The sequence below is a fragment of the Bos javanicus genome, chromosome 10, assembly GCF_032452875.1.
Source record: "Bos javanicus breed banteng chromosome 10, ARS-OSU_banteng_1.0, whole genome shotgun sequence".
Classification (NCBI taxonomy): domain Eukaryota; kingdom Metazoa; phylum Chordata; class Mammalia; order Artiodactyla; family Bovidae; genus Bos; species Bos javanicus.
The window spans coordinates 583,719-607,782 of NC_083877.1; the positions used below are offsets into that span (position 1 = coordinate 583,719).

General features: G+C 40.9%; 1 protein-coding gene across 1 annotated transcript in view; it reads left to right on the plus strand.

The window, feature by feature from the left end:
* Positions 1-24,064, plus strand: part of MCC (MCC regulator of WNT signaling pathway) — a 524,409-nt gene that overhangs the window by 103,805 nt on the left and 396,540 nt on the right. The window contains exon 2 of the mRNA XM_061429887.1: positions 3,725-3,972. Coding sequence (XP_061285871.1) covers positions 3,725-3,972 — 248 coding nt within the window. The remainder of the gene's footprint in view (positions 1-3,724; positions 3,973-24,064) is intronic.

Below are 24,064 nucleotides of genomic sequence, written 5' to 3' on the forward strand. Positions count from 1 at the left end.
ACCCTACTTATTTAACTTATATGTAGAGTATATCATGAGAAATGCTGGGCTGGAAGAAGCACAAGCTGGAATCAAGATTGCCGGGAGAAATATCAATAACCTCAGATATGCAGATGACACCACCCTTATGGCAGAAGTGAAGAGGAACTAAAAAGCCTCTTGATGAAACTGAAAGAGGAGAGTGAAAAAGTTGGCTTAAAGCTCAACATTCAGAAAACGAAGATCATAGCATTTGGTCCCATCACTTCATGGGAAATAGATGGGGAAACAGTATCAGACTTTATTTTGGGGGGCACCAAAATCACTGCAGATGGTGATTGCAGCCATGAAATTAAAAGACACTTACTCCTAGGAAGGAAAGTTATGACCAACCTAGATAGCATATTCAAAAGCAGAGGCATTACTTTGCCAACACAGGTCCGTCTAGTCAAGGCTCTGGTTTTTCCAGTGGTCCTGTATGGATGCGAAAGTTGGACTGTGAAGAAAGCTGAGCGCCAAAGAATTGAAACTTTTGAACTGTGGTGTTGGAGAAGACTCTTGAGAGTTCCTTGGACTGCAAGGAGATGCAACCAGTCCATTCTAAAGGAGATCAGTCCTGGGTGTTCTTTGGAAGGACTGATGCTGAAGGTGAAACTCCAATACTTTGGCCACCTGTTGAGAAGAGCTGACTCATTTGAAAAGACCCTGATTCTGGGAAAGATTGAGGGCAGGAGGAGAAGGGGACGACAGAGGATGAGATGGTTAGATGGCATCACCGACTCAATGGACATGGGTTTGAGTGAACTCCAGGAGGTGGTGATGGACAGGGAGGCCTGGCGTGCTGCGATTCATTGGGTTGCAAAGAGTCGGACACAACTGAACGACTGAACTGAACTGACCTGTTAATTAACAACTGTTGATTACTGAGCTGCTTTATTATTGCTGTCCTTGTTTGTGTTCAAAGATGAAAGTTTAAGTATCACTGACATCCCAGGCAATGTTTGATAGAACAGAAAGAGCAAGGGCTTTGATTTGATTTGGATTCCTGGCTCTGCCACACATAGCTCCGGGATTCTTTCTGCCTTCGCATCACCTGTAAAATGGAAGCAATAGCATTTCCCCCTATAGATTTGTTAGCTGTCATTGCTAGTTCTGTATTTCTGTACTGAGAAACTTTAGCTGTCATTTCATTTTTAGAAACTAGCACTACTGTTTAAAGATTACATTTTGACTTAATTTAGTTGAATGTACTATATTTTGCTTTTAATCTTTTATGTCAGTCTCTCAATAGCCCACCCTTTTTAAATTAAAATGCAGTATTACACATTCTTCTCTGAGTTGACATTTCTAGAACACAGATTCCTTTTGGAGCTGCTTTTTGTGGAATGGGGCTTCTCAAGCTTGGCCAGACTTGGGTTTCTCACCAGGGTGCCCAAGTGTAAGTGGGCCACAGGCAAGGAGGAAGCGAGCCTCTGCAGACAGATCACTCCACTTAGTGAGGGAGTCAGTTCAGTTCAGTAAGTATTGTTTTTCCCCTGAGCAGTTTGTGCTTAATTACTAGAGACTTAATTGTGAAACTGCGGCATTGTTAAAGATTTATGATCAATAATTATCGTCATAATGGTGGCTATTTTTTATTATTTATTGTGCCAGGAGTTAACTGGTTTACACGCATTATCTCATTTATCCTCAAAACAATCCTAAGAGCTAGATGCTATTATTATCCTCATTTTTAAAGCCTAAAAAATGACATGGCGATTTATGAAAGCAGTGTAGTATGTTCTGTGTGCTCAGTTGCTCAGTCGTGCCCACACACCCAGCTATTGCTGGGGAACAATCACAGAACCTCACGGGCATAAACAATACAATTTGTTCTTGATCACAACATATCTTTGGCTCGGCTGAAAATGATTCTTACGCTCTGGGTCTGCAGATCAACTGAGGTGGCTTATTTTGGGGCCCAGGCTAGAGGGTTAATACCTACTATGGTTTGTTTTTGTCTTAATGATAGCAGAAGCAAAAGAGGACAAACCCAATTGGTGATTAACTGGATAAACACATACATCTCAGAGGCTAGGTTGGATGTCAAGTCTGAAATTAAAAGGATGGGGAAGAACACACCTACCATGAGTGTCCCTAACTCCAAGACCAAGGCAAGGGTACACATGTGTAATAGTTATAGCAGAAAATGAAAATTTAGGACTAATAATTTAATCTACCATACTTCCTTCCATATCTGTACGTGAGTGTGTGTGTGTGTGAGTGTGTGTGTGTGTATACTCAGACATACAAACAAAATAAAACTTGTAGTTGTGTGTCAAAATTCTTTATGAAACATGAAAATGGGATGGCATATGGGAGCAATGTGATCAGCTAAAGAAGCTAATTAATAAATTCATAATCCTCTGATTTTTAGTGAGTCTTAGAGTTGGAGCAATCTGAACAAAGTATTTTCCCAAAGAGTTTAGAAGGAAAGAAAAGAGCAAGACTTTTATGTCCAGAGTCAAATGATTTCCTCCAGATAAATGTTCTTGGCCAGCATAGTGCTATTCTTGTTCCTTTTTTATTCTTTTCCTTTCCTTTCTTTTTCTTCAACTTGAAAACCTATATGCTGGATGTACTTCCCTAGTCCAGCCACAGATTCCATCAGCTCCTCTTGTCTTAGATCCACCCATTTTTGTTGTTCAGTTGCTCAGTCGTGTTCAACTCTTTGCAACCCCATGGACTGCAGAACACCAGGCTTCCCTGTCCTTCACCACCCACTTTACCCATTTATATTACGTCCTAGACTTGGAAGACATTTGGGAGTTTGATCCCTGCTTTAAGGCTTAAGGTTTGCAAATTGCTAAAGGGAAGGTAGAAAATACCCAAGGAAAATCAGAAAAAAAGACAAAGATGGGGAGCACTGAGTCATGAGAGTCCCTTGGACTACAAGGAGATCCAACCAGTCCATCCTAAAGGAAATCAGTCCTGAATGTTCATTGGAAGGACTGATGTTGAAGCTGAAACTCCAATGCTTTGACCACCTGATGCGAAGAACTGACTCATTGGAAAAGACCCTGATGCTGGAAAAGATTGAAGGCAGGAGGAGAAGGGGACAACAGAGGATGAGACGGTTGGATGGTATCACCGACTCAATGGACATGAGTTTGAGTAAACTCCAGGAGTTGGTGATGGACAGGGAGGCCTGGCGTGCTGCAGTCCATGGGGTCGCAAAGAGTTGGACACGACTAAGCAACTGAACTGAACTGAGTCATGAAAGTCGAGCTTAAAAAACATTTTAAAGTAGTAAAATTAGCTGATTGGTCCAGAAAACTGAAAATCAAGCTCATTAAAGTCTTTGGTGTTCCTTTTACAAGTTGTCTAGATTTTCAACTCTGAGGAGTGGCAACAGTATCTTTCCTGTGTTCTGAAAGTTTATATTATGGTGAGATTAGTGCCTACTAAGGTGCTTCGTCAATTTCAAAAGAAAGACAGAGAGGAAAGGATATGGACACAGGGAAGAAAAAAGAGAACAAAGATTTAAAGTTACCTCTCTCTTCCAAATAATAATAGAGTTCTCGTCTAGAATAACCCAGGTGAAACAGATCTTTTTGCACACTTTCCCAGAAGCAATGAGAAAGGTGGACATAGGTTTCCTACGTGTGGATATGTTCAAGAAATACTCTTTTTTTTTTTCATTAACTATTTTCTCTAGCTCAAATGTCTCTCCTAACAAGCTGTTCTGTTCAACCCCCTTCTGTAGAAATGACTTGTTGATGGTCTGTCGCCAATTGAATATGGAAGAGTCTGTGGCAGAGATCATGAACCAACTGGGCGCTGATGAAAATGGGAAGATTTCCCTTCAGGATTTTACACGGTGCCGCATGCAGCTCATCAGAGAAATCAGGAAGGAGGAAATAGGCCTTTCTGAGAAGTCAGACAACTCCTGGAAAAAGAAGAGGCTGAGGGACAGAATTGCCTCCTGGCCCACGAGCAGTGACAACAGTCTGGGTAGGTACAACCCAGTGACAGTTTGCTAGTGCACCTTTAGCCCTGTGTTGTGACCTTCAGGAGACAGGGCTGCCCAGCCTGTGGATGGCTTGTCCCCAGGCTGTCTCCTCAGCCACACTTGCCCAGGGTGATAACTTGCTAATCTTCCAGTTCTGAAACTGTGTATCTCAGCTCGGGACTTGAACACATGTGCTAGAACTCAAACCCAGCCAGAATCCTGTTTGGGACTCAAACCCACATGGCTGGGATTTGAACCCAGCCAAAACCCAGGGTACCTGGTTTCAGGACCTAATGAAGCTCAGGTTCTTGATGTCTCATCTCAGAAAGAATTCAGTGAGCGACAAAGTGATAAGTAAGAAATGGATTTATTCAGATTCAGAGAGAAGCACACTCCACAGAGTGTGGGCCATGGCAGAGGATGAGTGCAGGGGCCCTGAAATGTGGCATAGTTAGTTTCTACAGGCTGGGTCATTTCATATCCTAATGAGTGGGAGGATTATTCTGTCTGTTTTGGAGAAGGGGTGGAGATTTCCAGGAATTGGGCCACTGCCCACTCCTTGGTCTTTGGACAGTGCCTTGGAACTGTCATGGTGCCTCTGGGTGTGTCATTTCACTAACTGATTGAGGATCAAGGTCTAGTCTTGTCTGCCATCTTGGTCCCATTTGATTCGGTTTATGTTGTGTCCTTGGGCTGTGACCTTCTTTCAAAAGTTGTGCCTTGCCCCTTTTCCTCCTGTTACGGTTCTGTCCTCTTGTTGGTGGTGGTCAGTTGCCAAGTCGTGTTGACTCTTGCCTGCCAGGCTGTTCTTGCTGTCCATGGGGTTTCCCAGGCAGGCATACTGGAGTGGGTTGCCATTTCCTCCCCCAAGTAATATTCCTGACCCAGGGATAGAACCCGAGTCTCCTGCATTGGCTGGTGGGTTCTAATCACTGAGCCACTGGGGAAGCCCACTTCTGTCCTATGGCTTCCCAGTTCTTGGTTTACTGCTCACTTTATTTTAGTTCTTCCATTTCCCACCTGTAATAATACACTCACATAACTATTGGGGAGGAAGGGCAAACTGGATGGGAAAGGTGGTAATTGCATCAGCAGACATTGGAAAGCTTTTCAGGTCTGCATAATGAAGTTTTTAACTATTTCTTTTTTGATTTGTGTTTAAAAATATTTCTACAAGCTTAGTTTTCCTGTTCATAAGTATTATTGTTTGGCATTTACCAAGAGCATTGCCAATGACTGAACAACAAAGGCATTTGCCATCTGCCTCTATGGAATTTGAACCCCATGCTGCTCTAGCTGTTGACCTAAAACAATCCCTGAGGGAGTTCAGGGTGGAGTGAGGTACTCTGTGCTCCAGGGAATCTCATGGGACAGGTCTTTAGATAGTTGGATGTTTTTAGGAACAGATTTTATGACTCAATCCTTGCATCTCCTTATATGTGGAGAAGTACTAAATCCCTTCGTGGTGACATCAGATCCTCATGACTAACAAGAAATCTTTTGTAAAATGAGTGCTGCATGGTATTGAACTCCCCCTTCACCAAAACCCTATATATTGACTTTCCCCCACTGCCGCTTTGGAGCAGTCTCTCAGAGCTATCTCAGATGCTGCCTCCCAGGCTGCAGTCCTCATTGTGCCCCAAATAAAACTTACCTCACAGCTCTCAAGTTGTACATCTTCTTTAGTTGACATAAGATAAGCAAGTAGAAAGAAATTCTGAAAAATGTTGATAATTATTGAAGATTAGTGATGGAATCATGGGGTTTATTGTACCTATTTTTGAGAACTCAGATGTACATATTTTTAGTATATTTGAAAATTTTCAGAATACGAAGTTTAAAAGAAAAAAAATTGCATTTTAGGGACTTCCCTGTTGGCCCAGTGGCTAAGATTCCACACTCCCAACGCAGGGGGCCCGTGTTCAATCCCTGGTCGGGGAATTAGATCCCATATGCTGCAACTAAGAGTTCACATGTGGCCATTAAAGATCCTGCATGCAGGAACTAGGACTCAGCACAGCCAAAGAAGTAAATATTTTTTTAAAGGAAAGAAAGAAAAAAGTGCATCTTAAAGAGATAGCCTGAACCAAGGGATATGGGAAAAAATTTTTTACCTATAGTTTAGGGGACTTTTTTCCTTTGGAAATGTCTCCTGCATCTCCTTCTCTGTTTCTTTCTCCGTTCAGTAGACCTAGTAGCAAGAAGTGAAGCTCCATGTTAATTGTCTATCATTTGTTAAATATATACTAATTATCTTGGATGATTCTGTACTGCCACAAAAAACACACATGTGTGCATGTATTGCGTGCACACACACACACAGAAATATGCACACTCTGAACGGTGTTCCAGGCAGTGGAATGATTGGGAGCCTTATTATTGAGTAATTGAAATAATAAAAATGTCCTCCTATCCTCTATACCTTGCTATCTTAATGGATTCCATTTTAACTGCAAGTTAGATATCTGATAATGCATGTGCTCTCAGTGCAATATGTAGAAATATTTAACTTTTGAACTAAAATTTTTTTCTGAGTGTTAAAGTAATGTATGTTCATTATAGAAAATAAGGGGGAAAGGCAAACTGAAGAAAACAAAAATTATCCTTAATATCTCACCACCTGGAAATAACAACTACTGCTTACATTTCTGCCTCTCTCTCATGTGGTATGTGGTTGTGTGATTTATTTGTTTTTTACTTATTTTTTCACATGCTTTCCATATAGTTTTGTATCTTGCAGTTTTCCCTCTTCATTTTCCTCATGCTTTTAAACAGCATTAGAAAGCATGATTTATAATGGCTGCATGATGTAAAATGGACACTCAGTAATATTTATTAAATGAAAGGATGGAGGGAATTCTTTTTGCTAAGCTGTATTTTCTGTTTTTCTGCCAAGAACTTGAACTTCTCTAAGTACATAAGCACACATATATGTATATATTTGAAAGGTTAAGTAAATGGTGATATGTCTCAACAATTGAATACAATTTGGCTATTAAAGTAGTATATAAATGTGTATCAAATGTGTTTATAGAAGAAATACTTGTATGGAAAAAATATATACTCACTGTTGAAAATTGTATTTTATTGTGTGGCAAGTGTTTATAAAATACCTTGAAAGGAATAGTTTCGATGGAATTGCTGCCCACATCTAATTGGTTTGACTATCACATAAGATTGCCTCAATCAAAGAAAGAATTGAAAAACAATTCCTTTTAACCATTTATTATAACCACATAACTTGAGAGAAAGAAGAGGTAACTGAAACGAGGTGAACCATAAAATACATCATGAACTGAGGAAACACCAACATACCATTTACCAGTTTATCCTGGTAGTTAAGGCTTCATAGGTAGATTATTTCGGAGAAGGCAATGGCACCCCGCTCCAGTATCCTTGCCTGGAGAATCCCATGGACAGAGGAATCTGGAGGGCTATAGTCCATTGGCATCGCAAGAGTTGGACACGACTTAGTGACTACACCACCACCACCACCGCCACCACCACCACCTGGTTCTGTCCCTTACTGCTTACACAACTCTAAACGTCACTTAGTCTCTGCATATCTCAGTTTCCTCATTAAGTGTAACATGAGAACAATCATTGTCATTTGGAGGAATAAAGAAGCCAATGTATATGGACAGCATGTGAAATGATGCCTGGCCCAGCAAGATAAGCTACAAGCTCTCAATGCAAGTTACATTAACATTGTTATTATTATTGCCACTCAATTTTATTTCCTGGAGATTGCCGGGATTATACTCATGTTGGAAAACAACTTCCTATTCAGTCTAGTGTGAATCAAATATATTTTAAAATCTATAATAATTAAATAAAGATATATGTGTTTAGTTAGTCTCTCTCTTTTCTATATTATCAATCCTTCCTTCTGATTCTGTATAGATAAACTCTAGTATCTCCTGTCTCAGGGTCAGGGAGAAGCCCTTTCTTGACTGCATGTCCCTTCTAAACTGCTGCCCCACTTCTGTGCTCCGTTTCACAGCTAAGGTTTTTAAAGTGTTTGTCTCTGTGAATGCTTGTCAGTCCTCACCTCTCCTTCCTTTAGCCCCCTCTTCCCAGCTCCAGTCATCACACTGCACTGACCCTGCTCTTACTGCCTCCGTGGTGACCAACCCCGTGGTTCTCCTCTGTCCTCATCTTTGGCATTGGCTCAGCTGACTCCTTCTTCATTCAGTTGTACTTTATTTTCTTGGACTTCTCTACACAACATTCTCCTGGGTTTCTGCCTACCATTTTGGCTTCCTTTTCTCTCTCTCTCTGTCTTCCTTTCTTTTTTAGACTCCTCTTCTCCTGGAGCACTTCCAAATTTTGAGGCACCTTGGGATTACATTTTCTCCCTAGGTGACCTCATTATGGTCTCATGATTTTAAATACTGTTTTTTTGCCAGTGACTCAAATATATGCCCTTTCTCTTGAGCTTCAGAATCAGGTAAAATTGACATTTCCTAGGCAATGGCACCCCACTCCAGTACTCTTGCCTGGAAAATCCCATGGACGGAGGAGCCTGGAAGGCTGCAGTCCATGAGGTTGCTGAGGGTTGGACAAGACTCAGCGACTTCACTTTCACTTTTCACTTTCACTTTTCACTTTCATGAATTGGAAAAGGAAATGGCAACCCACTCCAATACTCTTGCCTGGAGAATCCCAGGGACGGGGAGCTTGGTGGGCTGCTGTCTATGGGGTCGCACAGAGTCAGACACGACTGAAGCGACTTAGCAGCAGCAGATATCTTATAGACCACTCAACCTTAACATGGTCAAAAAGGATTTGCGATTCCCTTCCTTTCCTTACCCTTGAGTCATTTGTTTCCCACATAGCCCCAGGCAGGAAATATCACCGTCCATTACTTTGCTCAAGCCAGCAAGACTCCTTGTCTCAAGTACTTCCCTAGTCTGTCCACATACTTGTCTCTCCTGCTACCACCCTTTTCTAAGTCACCATCATGTCTTGCCTTGGTTGCTGAAAGAGCTTATTGGGACTTCCTTGGTGGTCTAATGGTTATGAGTCCACCTTCCAATGCAGGGGATGCAGGTTTGGTCCCTGGTCACAGAACTAAGGTTCTACATGCTGCGGGGCAGCTGAGCCTGCATGCCACAGCAAGAGAGAAGCTTGTGTGCTACAACTAAGACTCGATGCAGGCAAATACATTAATAAATATTTTTAAAAAAATAAAGGAACCAACTGGCCTCTCTTATACCTCCCTTGTTGTTGTTCAGTTGCTCAGTCATGTCCTACTCTTTGTGACCCTATGGACTGCAGCATGCCAGGCTTCCTTGTCCTTCACTATCTCCTGGAGTTTGCTCAAACTCATGTCCATTGAGTGGGTGATGCCATCCAACCATATCATCCTCTGTTGCCCCCTTCTCCTCTTGCCTTCAATCTTTCCCAGTGTCAGAATCTTTCCCAATGAATCAGCTCTTCACATCAGGTGGCCAGAGTAATGGTGCTTCAGCTTCAGCCTCAGTCCTTCCAGTGAATATTCAGGGTTTATTTCCTTTAGGATTGACTGGTTGAATCTCCTTGCTGTCCAAGGGATTCTTAATGGTCTTTTCCAACACCACAATTCGAAAGCATCAATTCTTCAGCATTCAGCCTTCTTTATGGTCCAACTCTCACATCCGAACATGACTACTGGGAAAAAACCATAACTTTGACTATATGAACCATTGTCAACAAAGTGATGTCTCTGCTTTTTAATATGCTGTCTAGGGTTGCCATAGCTTTTCTTCCAAGGAGCAAGCGTCTTTTAATTTCATGGCTGCAGTCACTGTCCACAGTGATGTTGGAGCCCACGAAAATAAAATCTGTCTCTGTTTCCACTTTTTCCCCATCTATTTTCCATGAAGTGGTAGGATTAGAAGCCTTGATCTTTGTTTTTCGAATGTTGCGTTTCATGCCAACTTTTGAACCCTCCTCTTTCACCCTCATCAAGAAGCTATTTCGTTCCTCTTCACTTTCTGCCATTAGAGTTGTATAATCTGCATATCTGAGGTTGTTAATATTTGTTCCAGCAATCTTGATTCCAACTTGTGCTTCATCCAGCCTGGCATTTCACATGATGTACTCTGCATAGAAGTTAAATAAGTAGGGTGACAATGTACAGCCTTGACGAACTCCTTTCCCAATTTTGAACCAGTCCATTGTTCCATCTCTGGTTATAACTGTTGTTTCTTAATCTGCATACACGTTTCTCAGAAGGCAAGTAAGGTGGTCTGGTATTACCAAAATCTTTAAGATTTTCCACAGTGTATTGTGGTCTACACAGTCAAAGGCTTTGGTGTAGTCAATGAAGCAGAAACGGATGTTTTTCTGGAATTCCCTTGCTTTTTCTGTGATCCAGTGGTTGTTGGCAGTTTGATCTCTGGTTCCTCACCTTTTCTAAATCCAGCTTGTATTGTCTGGAAGTTCTCGGTTCACATACTGTTGAAGCCTAGCTTGAAGGATTTTGAGAATCACTTTGATAGCATGTGAAATGAGTACAGTTGTGTGGTAGTTTGAACATTCTTTGGCATTGTCCTTCTTTTGGATTGGAATGAAAACTGACCTTTTCCAGTCCTGTAGCCAATGCTGAGTTTTCCAAATTTGCTAGCATATTGAGTTCAGCACTTTCACAGCATCATCTTTTAGGATTTGAAATAGCTCAGCTGGAATTCCATCACCTGCACTAGCTTTGTTCATAGTAATGCTTCCTAAGGCCCACTTGACTTCACACTCCAGGATGTCTGGCTCTGGGTGAGTGACCATACCAGTGTGGCTATCCAGGTTATGAAGACAGTTTTTGTATAGTTCTCCTCTCAGAATGGTTTAACATTATAAAAATATGCTTAAGTCATTCCTGTGTCTTCAGTGCTCCATGGCTTCCATAGGACTTAAAGTCCAAATTACTCACCACATTCTAGCCTGTGTCCACCACTCTAACCCGATCTTACAGTGATTACTCTGACTTCTTATGCAGGCTCTGCCCACACTGGCCTTCCTGGTATTCCCCTAACTTAGCAAATTTAGCCAACCTCCAGTCTTTGCTCTCGCTTTTTCTGCTCATCTAGAACATTATTCTTTTTAACCTTCTCTTTGCATAGCTGGCTCTTTCCTGTTATTCAGATTTCAGCTTAAATATTCCCTCTTTAGAGAGGCCTTTCCAAGCTAATGTGACTTCTCATATACTCTTCCACATGCCCTTATGCATCGTACCACTGATTCTTATCTGACATCATTTTATGTGCTTATTTAAACACTATTTATCTGTCTCCTCCAGTGCAATAAAAGCTCCACTAGAATACTTACGGCCTTGCTGGGGTCCTGCTAAACCCCTGCTTAGATGGTAAACAATATGCCTGCAACGTGGGAGACCTGGGTTCAATCTCTGGGCAAGAAAGATGCCCCTGATAAGGGAATGGCAACCCACTTCAGTATTCTTGCCTGGAGAATTCCATGGACAGAGGAGCCTGGCAGGCTATAGTCCATAAGGTTGCAAAGAGTTGGACATGACTAAGCAACTAACACTTAGTCAGTACTTGGCCCATGGGACATGCTCAGTGCATATTTGAGTGAATGAATGAGCAATTCACTGTGTTCATGCTGTTTCAGGGCTTCATAGAAGTGCAATGTGTAGTTCCAGACACTAAGCAACTTACAATTTAATTGTGGAGTGATAGTTCAGTTCAGTTGCTCAGTCGTGTCCGACTCTTTGCGACCCCATGAATCGCAGCACGCCAGGGCTCCCTGTCCATCACCAACTCCCGGAGTTCACTCAGACTCACATCTGTCGAGTCAGTGATGCCATCCAGCCATCTCATCCTCTGTCGTCCCCTTCTCCTCCTGCCCCCAATCCCTCCCAGCATCAGAGACTTTTCCAATGAGTCAACTCTTCGCATGAGGTGGCCAAAGTACTGGAGTTTCAGCTTTAGCATCATTCCTTCCAAAGAAATCCCAGGGCTGATCTCCTTCAGAATGGACTGGTTGGATCTCCTTGCAGTCCAAGGGACTCTCAAGAGTCTTGTCCAACACCACAGTTCAAAAGCATCAATTCTTCGGTGCTTAGCTTTCTTCACAGTCCAACTCTCACATCCATACATGACCACAGGAAAAACCATAGCCTTGACTAGACGGACCTTTGTTGGCAAAGTAATGTCTCTGCTTTTGAATATGCTATCTAGGTTGGTCATAACTTTCCTTCCAAGGAATAAGCGTCTTTTGATTTCATGGCTGCAGTCACCATCTGCAGTGATTTTGGAGCCCCCAAAAATAAAATCTGATACTGTTTCCACTGTTTCCCCATCTATTTCCCATGAAATGATGGGGCCACATGCCATGATCTTCGTTTTCTGAATGTTGAGCTTTAAGCCAACTTTTTCACTCTCCACTTTCACTTTCATCAAGAGGCTTTTTAGTTCCTCTTCACTTTCTGCCATAAGGGTGGTGTCATCTGCATATCGGAGGTTATTGATATTTCTCCCGGCAATCTTGATTCCAGTCTTGATTGTGGAGTTATAACCATATAACAAATTAAGTAGCAATGAAGTTTAAATTAGTCAGTGAAACTTTAGAGATCATTGAATGATGCAGAAGACAAGGTCCTTAAGGGGATCTAAGAAAGACTAAGAGCAGGAGTTTCAGCAAAGTGTTTACATTTTACCTGTGAGTACACTGTGAAGAGAAGTAGAAAAAATGTCAGTGCTGTTGTGAGAAGAGCCTGAGAAAAACTTAGATTTAACAGTTGAGTGTCAGAAAGATTTTATTGGCAGCCCTGACATTTCACAGCACGTCCACAGCGGGGAATCGAGTTAGCAGAAAAAGAAAACCTGTCAAAACATTACATGCTTGACTTGGAAGAGGAATTTTGATAGATTCATTTTTTTCCCACGTTTTTCTCAGAACACTAATTACAAGAGATGCTCATAAATTTTATGTAAAGAAAGAATTTCTTAAGCAAGTACATTTGAAAAGTTTGGGCTAAATTAGATGAGTAGTGTTCTTCACTGTGAGACATCTCAGAGTCTTTAATGTGTTAATATTTCTTGTGAATCTCCAAGAGAAGAACAAAATACACAGCATTCTTCACATTTAATCAATGTTAAGCTTTTATTTACAAATCTTCCTTTTGGCCTTCCTCAAATATACTTTGGGGAAAAATGATATCTGATCAGCTAGGATAATAGATTTTTGTATCTATATTAAGTCATATTAAAATAATATTTCAAACTTTTATGTCTTGAAACCACCAGTTATGTAAAATTTAATAGTTATTGCAACAAGAATAATAAAAATGGTTAAAAATTACCAGAATTTACTATGCACAAGGCAGTTTTCTAGGAACATTTATTATATGCTAGAATGATAAATCCAGTTCACCACTCAGTTGATGTGGGACTTAGGCCACGTTCCTGATTATTCTGAGCATCACTTTTCTTATCTCTAAAGGTACAGTAATAATACTTGCATTGTTTGGAAGACCTTAGTGAAACATCACTTGTAAAGTTCCTACTACTGCTACTGCTAAGTCGCTTCAGTCGTGTCCGACTCTGTGTGACCCCATAGACGGCAGCCCACCAGGCTCCCCTGTCCCTGGGATTCATGGTGGCTATTCATGTTAGCTTCTCAATAAATAATAGCATTACTTTAATTATTATTATCATCTTTAATCCATGTGGCTACATTCCAAGTTTAGAATACAATCCTCCTTATATAGAGAAGGACACTAATGCTCAGAGAAGTTAAGTGATTTTCTCTAAGTCACAGAGGTACTGGACCATAAAGACGGATGAGTGCCAAAGAATTAATGCTTTTGAACTGTGGTGTTGAAGAAGACTCTTGCGAGTCCCTTGGACTGCAAGGAGATCCAACCAGTCCATCCTAAAGGAAATCAACCTGGAATATTCATTGGAAGGACTAATGCTGAAACTCCAATACTTTGGCCACCTGACGTGAAGAGCCAACTCACTGGAAAAAAACCAGATGCTGGGAAAGACTGAAGGCAGGAGGAGAAGAGACGGTAGAGGACAAGAAGGTTGGATGGCATAACTGACTCAGTGGGCATGAGTTTGAGCAAGCTCTGGGAGATGGTGAAGGTCAGGGAAGCCTGGCGTGCTGTGTGGTTCATGGGGTGGCAAAGAGTGGGACATGACTGAGCAACTGAACAACAAGAGAGGTACTAAGGAGTTGAGAACACTAAGACCTGACTTACTGAAAGAGATAATCCTTTGTGTCTCCTGCAACTTTTGCTTAAAAACTTGGTCTTCACAACCAAGATGCTAAGTGAAAAGAACACTGCCATCTAGAGGCCATTCCCAACAATTGCAGGCACATGGTCCCCAAGGTCTTGAGGAAAGATCTGTGGAAAAGGCCCGTTAGAGAAACCCATCTCTCTGGCAGCAAAGTGACAGCATACCTTATGCCAAATAGTTACAAGGTTTTGTATATGCTGCCTAATTTCCCACTGGAAAACTAATAATCTAGATTCATTATAACTATTTGTAATTTTAATTTAAAATTTTTTTCATCTTAAAATTTGACAAATTTAAATCACACATAGAAATTCTGACTTAAAATTTTCTGTGTGATGAGGGGAGACTTTGGAGTTTTTAAAAATTGCCAGCGTTAGGTATTTTTGTATGTTAGCAATTCCAACAGAGCCTTAATTCAAACGTGCCCTTTTAAATAAACAAACAGCTTTTTACTTCAACTAAGCTGTGAACTTTAAACATGATTTCCACATATTCCTGTCAACTGTGTGGATTATGTGAAAAAGGTACTGCTTCAGGGTGATGACCACTAAAAAAAAACAAACTGCTGAATTGCCTGAGGAGAGCTGGTATAAGCCTGCAAGCTTGCCTAATGAGGTTGTTACAAGTCTATGCTCTTCAGATCTTTAGGGGCACTTGTTTTTCTTCCTTTAGTCAGGTCTCAGAGAGCCCAGGAACTTATTTGAATTAAATCTCAATGGATTTAAAACATTGAAAGTCAGCAGACATTAAAACCTGCTAATTAATGCAAGTAAATTTAATTTATGCTAAGATTAGAACACTGGGCAAAGTTTCCAATAACCTGTATCTTCAAAGACGTGTTATTGGCCTTTCCTTGAAATATATTCCCACCTGACGTGTCAGCTTCATTACTGCTCTGATAGTGCCCCTGTGGTTCCAAAGGAACATAGAAAGTACTAAAGTTTCTCGGAGGAACTGATAGCAAGAATTTTCCTTAATGGGGAGTCAAAGTAAAAAGTTAGATCAAAGAATATATAGTTCAGACAGGGAGGACTCCAAACCCCACAGATCTGAGGTAGGAAATGTAAGGATATACCTTGATTCCTTGGCACGTTTAAAGAAACAAGTAACCCCCTGAATTCTGGTTGAGTTTCTTCCTTTTATGCACAAAACCTGTCTTAGTCTTGAAACAGCCTAATTTTTTCAGAATGAATGTTACTCTTAAATATTGTTGGGGTTTTGTCTGTGTGTATAAGTATTTTTCTAAACTCTTAACACAGGTTAAATTAAGTGAGAAAAGAGTGCATTTTCCAATTCAGTTGAACTGACACTAGTATGTAGTGTTCTGCTGGTAAATTAAGAACACTTGACTTCAGCCCTCTATGCATTCTGAATGAGAAATTAATAATTACCACGGAGTGACTTAACACTTCTGAGAGTGATTCATTGTTAAAAATACTGCCCAGCCAGTGTAACAGCAGACTAGTCACAGCAGTTTTTAGCCCAGTTGAAGGTTTCAGGAAGTTTATTTTTTTGTTGGTGGTACTGGTGGCTTTTTACATACTCTAAGCCCTATAGGATAGGGCAAACAATATGTTTGTTTAGTTTATTCTACTCCTCAAGGCCTCTGAGGTCTTTAAGTGATAGATACTGTGTTCCGTTCTTCTGTTGCACACTAAGCATACTGCCAACACTGACTGTACATTGACTGTTTTTAGACTGTTTGGGTAGATTCAGTTCCTGATTAACTTAGTCCAGGTGTATCCATTTTTATTAATCATTGTCCTTCCTGGTCTTGAGTAGTTCCCAATTCCAACTGATTCATCTGTTCATACTTCCCAGGTTGGGACTGCCATGGTCCACATCTGGGTCCTCTTTCACATCCTCTGAGTTACTGGCAATTTTCTCCAGACAGTTCCTTTTGTCTGATTCCGGTTGATGCTACTATGACTTCCAAATACTTTAAATATGTGGTTATGGTAAAAGTGCACTGGTTCTCTTTTGTCAACCTAAGAGACTCTGAACTCTCTAGGATCTTGAGACTCCTTACCATCCAGGGGGTTCATCCTAAGTCCCTCTTGTTCCCCATTACCTCTTCACATGGACACTTAGCTTCAGTTGTACTAACCTTCTTATTGAACATTCTCCTCAAGCCTACTTTTTCAGTTTTGTTCCTTCTGTACTGTATTAGAGCTTTTTAGTACAAGTGGCAAACCCTCAACACTAGTATTTTGAAGGAAAAGGGGAAGGGGGGACGGAGCGGGAGGGAGATAGGAAGGAAGGGGAAAGGGAGGAAGGAAGGGAGAGAGTGAAACTGTGACTATTTAGGAGAAGTCTAGGTGGCTGAATCTAGCATGAGTAGATCCAGAGATTCAGATGTCATCAGTCTGCCTCTCTCCACGTCTCAGCCATTTTCCCTCAGAAATGGCTTTATTCTCAGGCTCCTTGTTGGGGCCTACAGAGCCTCCGCATACAGCAGCCCCAGGATTACTCCCAGTCTGTTGAGTAACTACGAGAGAAAAGAGTGATTTTTTTCTCTGCAGCAGCTTCACAGAAATCCTGGGAATTGATCTCACTAGGTCTTCTTGGTTCCCTGTGGCAAGAAAAATGTAGTGGTCTGATTGGCCAGGCCTGGACCATGCACTCAACCTGTAAGTTTGGAGCAGAGTTGTTTCTGTCGACATCATATGGACTGAGAGTTGAAGAAAGCAGTGAGGAAACAAGGTGCTGTCACCATAAGCATAGTAAGTGGATGCTAGGCAGGCAAAAAGAGCAGATGCCCCCCACATGGTCCTGTATGTACCTCTTGCCTTTTTTCTTTTCTTTGAGTATGCATTCTTGCAATCCTCAAAAGGCTTTAATAATGCTACATAAAGCTGACATGTATACATATATATTTAGCAACTCGGAGATTCATGTGTGTCTTCTCACACAACCAAATTGTAAAATCTTTTTAATGAATTCTGGTTTTTAAATGTGCTTCTGTTACATTGTTAATTGCTCACTCGTGTCCAACACTTTTGGAACCCCATGGACTGTAGCCTGTCAGGCTCTTCTGTCAGGGGGATTTTCTGGGCAAGATTACTGGTATGGGTTGCCGTTTCCTTCTCCAAGGGATCTCTCCACCCAGGGATTAAACCCATGTCTACATGTCTCCTGCATTGCAGGCGGATTCTTTACCACTAAGCCACCAGGGAAGCCCCCTTCTGTTATATCCTGTGTCTGTCTATCATTATAATTGTGAATCATCCTGTGTTATAATCATACATTTATATGTCTGTCTCCTCTACTAGATTATGTATCCTGGGCAAATAGCACAGCATACATCTCACACATGCCAGACAACAGATGAATGTTTGATCAATAAATTAATGTATCAGTGAGGAAAACTAGTACTCATAGTACCTAATCTTAGTAACTATTTGTTGATTTATTGTCATCCTTTAAAGCTTGGGTCTTTTTCTTTAAGGTATAGCTATTCCTTTGAAACAAGACGTATATATTTGAACCTGGGCAATTTTTAAAAAAAAATTAGTACAAGTCATGAGTGATATATCAGTTTTATCAAGATTAATTTTTTCCTTCAAACATATTCTTATTATGCGGATACAGTCTCAAGCTGGATATAATGAAAGGAACCAGAACATTGAGTTCATTTTAGCTAGTGGCTAGTAGATGTCTTCTGGAGAAGGAAATGGCAACCCGCTCCAGTGTTCTTGCCTGGAGAATCCCATGGACGGAGAAGCCTGGTGGGCTGCAGTCCATGGGGTCGCACAGAGTCAGAAACGACTGAAGCGACTTAGCAGCAGCAGTAGATGTCTTCATTATGACACTTGTTCCTAAATTGACAAAAGGAAAAGGTTTACTGTGCTTGAATGAAAAATATGGCCACAATATTTTGCAGCTCTTTTCTCCCACTGCTTGAATAAGGGGTGGCTTTGTGGTTTATTTTGACCAGCAGAATGTGGCAGGAGTGAAACTGCAAGTTCTGGAGCCTAGATTTCAAAATGCCTTTCAGCTTCCTGCTTCACCTCTTTGGAACATCCCTGCAACCATGAAGGGAAATCTGGGCTAGACTAACAAAGGATGAGAGACCACATGGAGAGGCCCAACCAGTAACCAGTACTGAGGCCCCAGATACATGAGTCTGCACACCTTAGTTTCTCCAGCCCCAGTCAAGCTACCAGATGACTTTAAGTCATGCTAATGATCCTAATCCTAAGATAAGACACAAAACTGCCCAGGTGAACCCAACCCAAATTATTGACCCCAGAATCAAAAGAAACAATAAGCTGTACCATTTGAAGCCACTGTTTTGTGACAGCTTGCTATATAGTAGTAGATATGTGATATACATAAGGAATTACCCTTAAGATGTTTGTGAAAGTATTATGAATATGAGGCAAGACAAAAGACCTAAAGCCATCTATAAATTCACTGCAACCCCTATAAAATCCCAACGGCATTTTTAACAGAAATAGAAATACCTTTAAATTCATATGGAACCACAGAAGACCCCAAATAGCCAAAGCAATCCTGAGAGAGAACTGTAAAGACATCATACTTTCTTATTTCAAACTATGTTATAAAGGTGTAGCAATGAAAGCATGGTAGTGGCATTAAAACCAGACATATAGACCAACAAGAAAAAGCAAGACAGTTCCAGAAACTACATCTACTTCTGCTTTATTGAGTATGCCAAAGCCTTTGACTGTGTGGACCACAACAAACTATGGAAAATTCTTAAAGACATGGGAATACCAGACAACCTGACCTGCCTCCTGAGAAATCTGTATACAGGTCAAGAAGCAACAGTTAGAAATGGACATGGAATAGCAGACTGGTTCCAAATCAGGAAAGGTGTACATCAAGGCTGTATATTGTCACCCTGCTTATTTAACTTATATGCCAAGTACATCATGAGAATGCTGGACTGGATGAAGCACAAGCTGGAATCAAGATTGCCAGGAGAAATAGCAATAACCTCAGATATGCAGATGACAGCACACTTACGGCAGAAAGTGCAGAAGAACTAAAGAGCTTCTTGATGAAAGTGAAAGAGGAGAGTGAAAAAGTTGGCTTAAAACTCAACATTTAGGAAAGTAAGATCATGGCATCTGATCCCATCACTTCATGGCAAATAAGTGGGGAAACAATGGAAACTGAGAGATGTTATTTTGGGGGCTCCAAAATCACTGCTTATGATGACTGCAGCCATGAAATTAAAAGACTCTTGCTCCTTGAAAGAAAAGCTGTGAAAAACCTAGACAGCATATTAAAAAGCAGGGACATTACTTTGCCAACAAAGGTCCATCTAGTCAAAGCTATGGTTTCTCCAATAGTCATATATGGATATGAGAGTTGGACTATAAAGAAAGCTGAGTGCTGAAGAATTGATGCTTTTGACCTGTGGTGTTGGAGAAGACTCTTGAGAGTCCCTTGGACTACAAGGAGATCCAACCAGTCCATCCTAAAGGAAATCAGTCCTGAATATTCATTGGAAGAACTGATGGTGAAGCTGAAACTCCAATACTTTGGCCACCTGATGCAAAGAACCGACTCATTCAAAAAGACCCTGATGCTGGGAAAAATTGAAGGTGGGGGAGAAGGGGACGACAGAGGATGAGATGGTTGGATGGCATCACCTACTCAGTGGACATGAGTTTGAAAAAGCTCCGGGAGTTGGTGATGGACAGGGAAGCCTGGCGTGCTGCAGTCCATGGGGTCGCAAAGAGTTGGACACAACTGAGAGACTGAACTGAACTGAGAGACCAACAGAACAGAATCTAGAGGTCAGAAATAAACCCTCACATATATGGGCAGCTAGTATTTGACAAGGGAGCCAATGAGGAAATGACAGTCTCTTTGATAAATGGTGTTGGGAAAACTGGATATTCACATGCAAAAGAGCGAAATTAGACCCCTAACTTAAACCACTCATTAAAAATTAACTTGAAATACATTAGAAACTTAAATGTAATACTTGAAACTGTTAAACTGCTAGAGGAAAACATTTTTAAAAACTTGATGTTGTCTTGGCAATGATTTTTTGAATATGACATTAAAAGCACACTAACAAAAAGTAAACAAGTAGAAGTACATCAAACTTAAAAGCTTCTGTACAGCAAAGAAAGGATTGGCAAAATGAAAAGGCACTCTATAGAGTGAAATATTTGCAAACCATTAGCTGATAAGCAGCTAATATTCCACATCCATAAGCAATTCATACAATTTAATAGCAAAAAAAAAACCTGCTTAAAAATGAGCAGAGGGCTTGAATTTCTCCATGGAAGACAGACAGATGACCAACAGACACATGAAAAAATGCTCAACGTCACTAATCATCAGAAATATGCAAATTGAAACTACAATGAGATATCACCTATGATGATAGTTAGAATGATTATTGTCAAAGACAAGGATAGATGTCCACAAGGATGTGAAGAAAAGGGAAACTTATGCACTGTTGGTAGAAATGTAATTAGTACAACCACTGTCAAAAATAGGATACAGTTTCCTCCAAAAATTAAAAATAGAATTAACTTATGATCCAGAAATCACACTTCTGGATATATATCTGAAGAAAATGAAAGCAGTAATTTGAAAAGATATCTGCACTTCCATGTTCATTGTAGTGTTATTCACAACAGTCAAGGTATGGAAACAATCCAAGTGTCCATTGATACATGAATGGGTAAGAAGATGTGGTATATGTGTACAATGGAATAGTGTTCAACCATGAGTAAGAAGAAAATCCTACCGTTTGCAGCAACGTGGATGGGCCATGATGACATTATGCCAAATGAAATAAGACCAAGATACAGCCTTCCTCAAGAAAGAAGGAAAATCTCCAACAACCTAACTTACCACCTAGAAGAATTATAAAAAGAAGAACAAAGAAAGCCCACAGTCAGCAAAAGGAAGGAAGTAAAGATCAGAGAAGAAATTAATAAAGATCAAATAATAGAAATTGTCAATGAATCCAATAGCTGGGTTTTAGAAAAGATAAACAAAACTGATAAACCTCTAACCAGACTCACCAGGAATAAAAAGCAAAGGACCCAATAAACAAAAAAGAAATGAAAGAGGAGAAAACAACAGATTCCACAGAGATTAAAAAAAAAAAAACTAAGATAATACCGTAAATAGTTACATACCAACAAATTGGACAACCTAGAAGAAATGGACAAATATCTAGAAATAATACAGCCTGCCAAGACTGAGTAAAGAAAAAAGATAATTTGAAAAGATCATTAGAGGAGAAATAGAATCTGTAATTAAAAACAAACAAACAAACTTCCTGCAAATAAAAGTCCAGAACTGGATGTCTTCACTACCAAACTTAAGCTTGGAAAGACTGCTGCTGCTGCTGCTGCTGCTAAGTCACTTCAGTCATGTCCAACTCTGTGCGACCCCATGGACTGTAGCCCACTAGGCTCCTCTCCCTGGGATTCTCCAGGCAAGAACACTGGAGTGGGTTGCCATTTCCTTTTCATACCAAACATAAAAAAGAACTTATGCCTATCCTTTTCAAACTACTCCAGAAAACCGAAAAGGAGGTAACATTCCCAAATTCATTCTATGAGGCCACCATGATCCTGATATGAAAAACAAAGACAACAAAAAAAGAGGTGGCGCTAGAGGGAAAGAACCTACTTGCCAATTCAGGAGACGTAAGATACGTGTGTTCAATCCTTGGTCAGAAAGATCCCCTGGAGGAGAGCATGGCAACCCACTCCAGTATTCATGCCTAGGGAATCCCATGAACCAAGGAGCCTGGTGGGCTACAGTCCATAGGGTCACACAAAGTCGGACACAACTGAAGGGACTTAGCACACACACACAGGCCATTCATCTTTGATAAATCTGATGCAAAAAATCTTCAACAAAATATTTGCAAGCTGAATACAGCAATACAAAGTAGGTTCATACACCATGATCAAGTTGTAGTAATTCCAGGGCTGCTAGAATTGTTCAACATAAGCAGATGAATCATTGTGGTACACCACATTAGCAAAAAGGAAGACAGACACTGCATGATCATCTCAATAGATGCAAAAGAAGCATTTGACAAAATTCAACATCCCTGTATGACAAAAACCCTCATCAACACGGGTATCAATTCAGTTCTGTTCAGTTCAGTCGCTCTGTCCTATCTGACTTTTTATGACCCCATGGACTGCAGCACACCAGGCCTTCTGTCCCTCACCAACTCCCAGAGTTTACCCAAACTCATGTCCATTGAGTTAGTGATGCCATCCAACCATCTCATGGTTCTCCTTCTGCCCTGAATCTTTCCCAGTATCAGGGTCTTTTCAAATGAGTCAGCTCTTTGCATAAGGTGGCCAAAGTATTGGAGTTTCAGCTTCAACATTAGTCCTTCCAAAGAACACCCAGGACTGATCTCCTTTAGAATGGACTGGTTGGATCTCCTTGCAGTTCAAGGGACTCTCGAGAGTCTTCTCCAACACCACAGTTCAAAAGCATCAATTCTTTGGTGCTCAGCTTTCTTTACAGTCCAACTCTCACATCCATACATGACTACTGGAAAAACCACAGCCTTGACTAGATGGACCTTTATTGGCAAAGGAATGTCTCTGCTTTTGGATATGCTATCTAGGTTGGTCATAACTTTCCTTCCAGGGAGTAAGCATCTTTTAATTTCATGGCCACAGTCAACATGGGTATAGAGGGAATATATTGCAACATAATAAGGTCCATTTATAACAGATGAGGCTTCCTGGGGCTTCCCTGATAGCTCAGTTGGTAAAGAATCCGCCTGCAATGCAGGATACCCCAGTTCAATTCCTGGGTTGGGAAGATCCACTGGAGAAGGGATAGGCTACCCTCTCCAATATTCTTGGCTTCCCTTGTGGTTTAGCTGGTAAAGAATCCACCTGCAGTGCGGGAGACCTGGGTTCAATCCCTGGGTTGGGAGGATCCCCTGGAGAAGGGAAAGGCTACCCACTCCACTATTCTGGCCTGGAGAACTTAATGGATTTATAGTCCATGGAGTTGCAAAGAGTTGGACACGACTGAGTGACTTTCACTTTCATAATAGATGTACAACCAACATAATGCTCAATGGTGAAAAGCTGAAAGCCTCCCTGATAAATTCAGGAACAAGACAAGGATGCCTCCTATCACTGCTTCTGTTTAACATAGTATAAGAAGTCCTAGACACAGAAATCAGTTTATGTATATGTATATATATATACTCTCTGCCTTTGGGTACTTTGGTAGAAAAGCCAGAAACACTGTTTTAAAGGGTCCCTTTAAAAGTGTATGACCCTTGGAACTTCTTTCTCTTCTAATTTGTTTTCTTGAGCTGTTTAAAGGCTCTTGACATTTGAGTGACAACTGCCGTGGTGCCAGATAGTAACCTACAGAGCCCATCAGGGTCCAGGAGTCCAGAGGACCTAAGGCCACTCAAACACTGTGAAGATCACTATTAAGGGCATTTTCTGAAGTGGCTATTGTGATGTCTTTGGCATTAAAAAAAATAATAATAATAAGAGGGTAGAAGTTCCATCTCAGCATGTACAAGGAAGCAATCCTCCTGGAATATCTTGATTATCCAGCAGCAGAAACAGCACTTTGCCAACAAAGGGCCATATAGTCAAAGCTATGGTTTTTCTAGTAGTCATGTGTGGATGTGAGAGTTGGACCGTAGAGAAGGCTGAGTGCTGAAGAATTGATGCTTTCAAACTGTGATGCTGGAGAAGACTCTCCAGAGTCTCTTGGACAGCAAGGAAATCAAACTAGTCAATCCTAAAGGAAATCAACCCTGAATATTTATTGGAAGGACCTGTGCTAAAGCTGAAGCTCCAGTACTTTGGTCAACTGATGCAAAGAGCTGACTCAGTGGAAA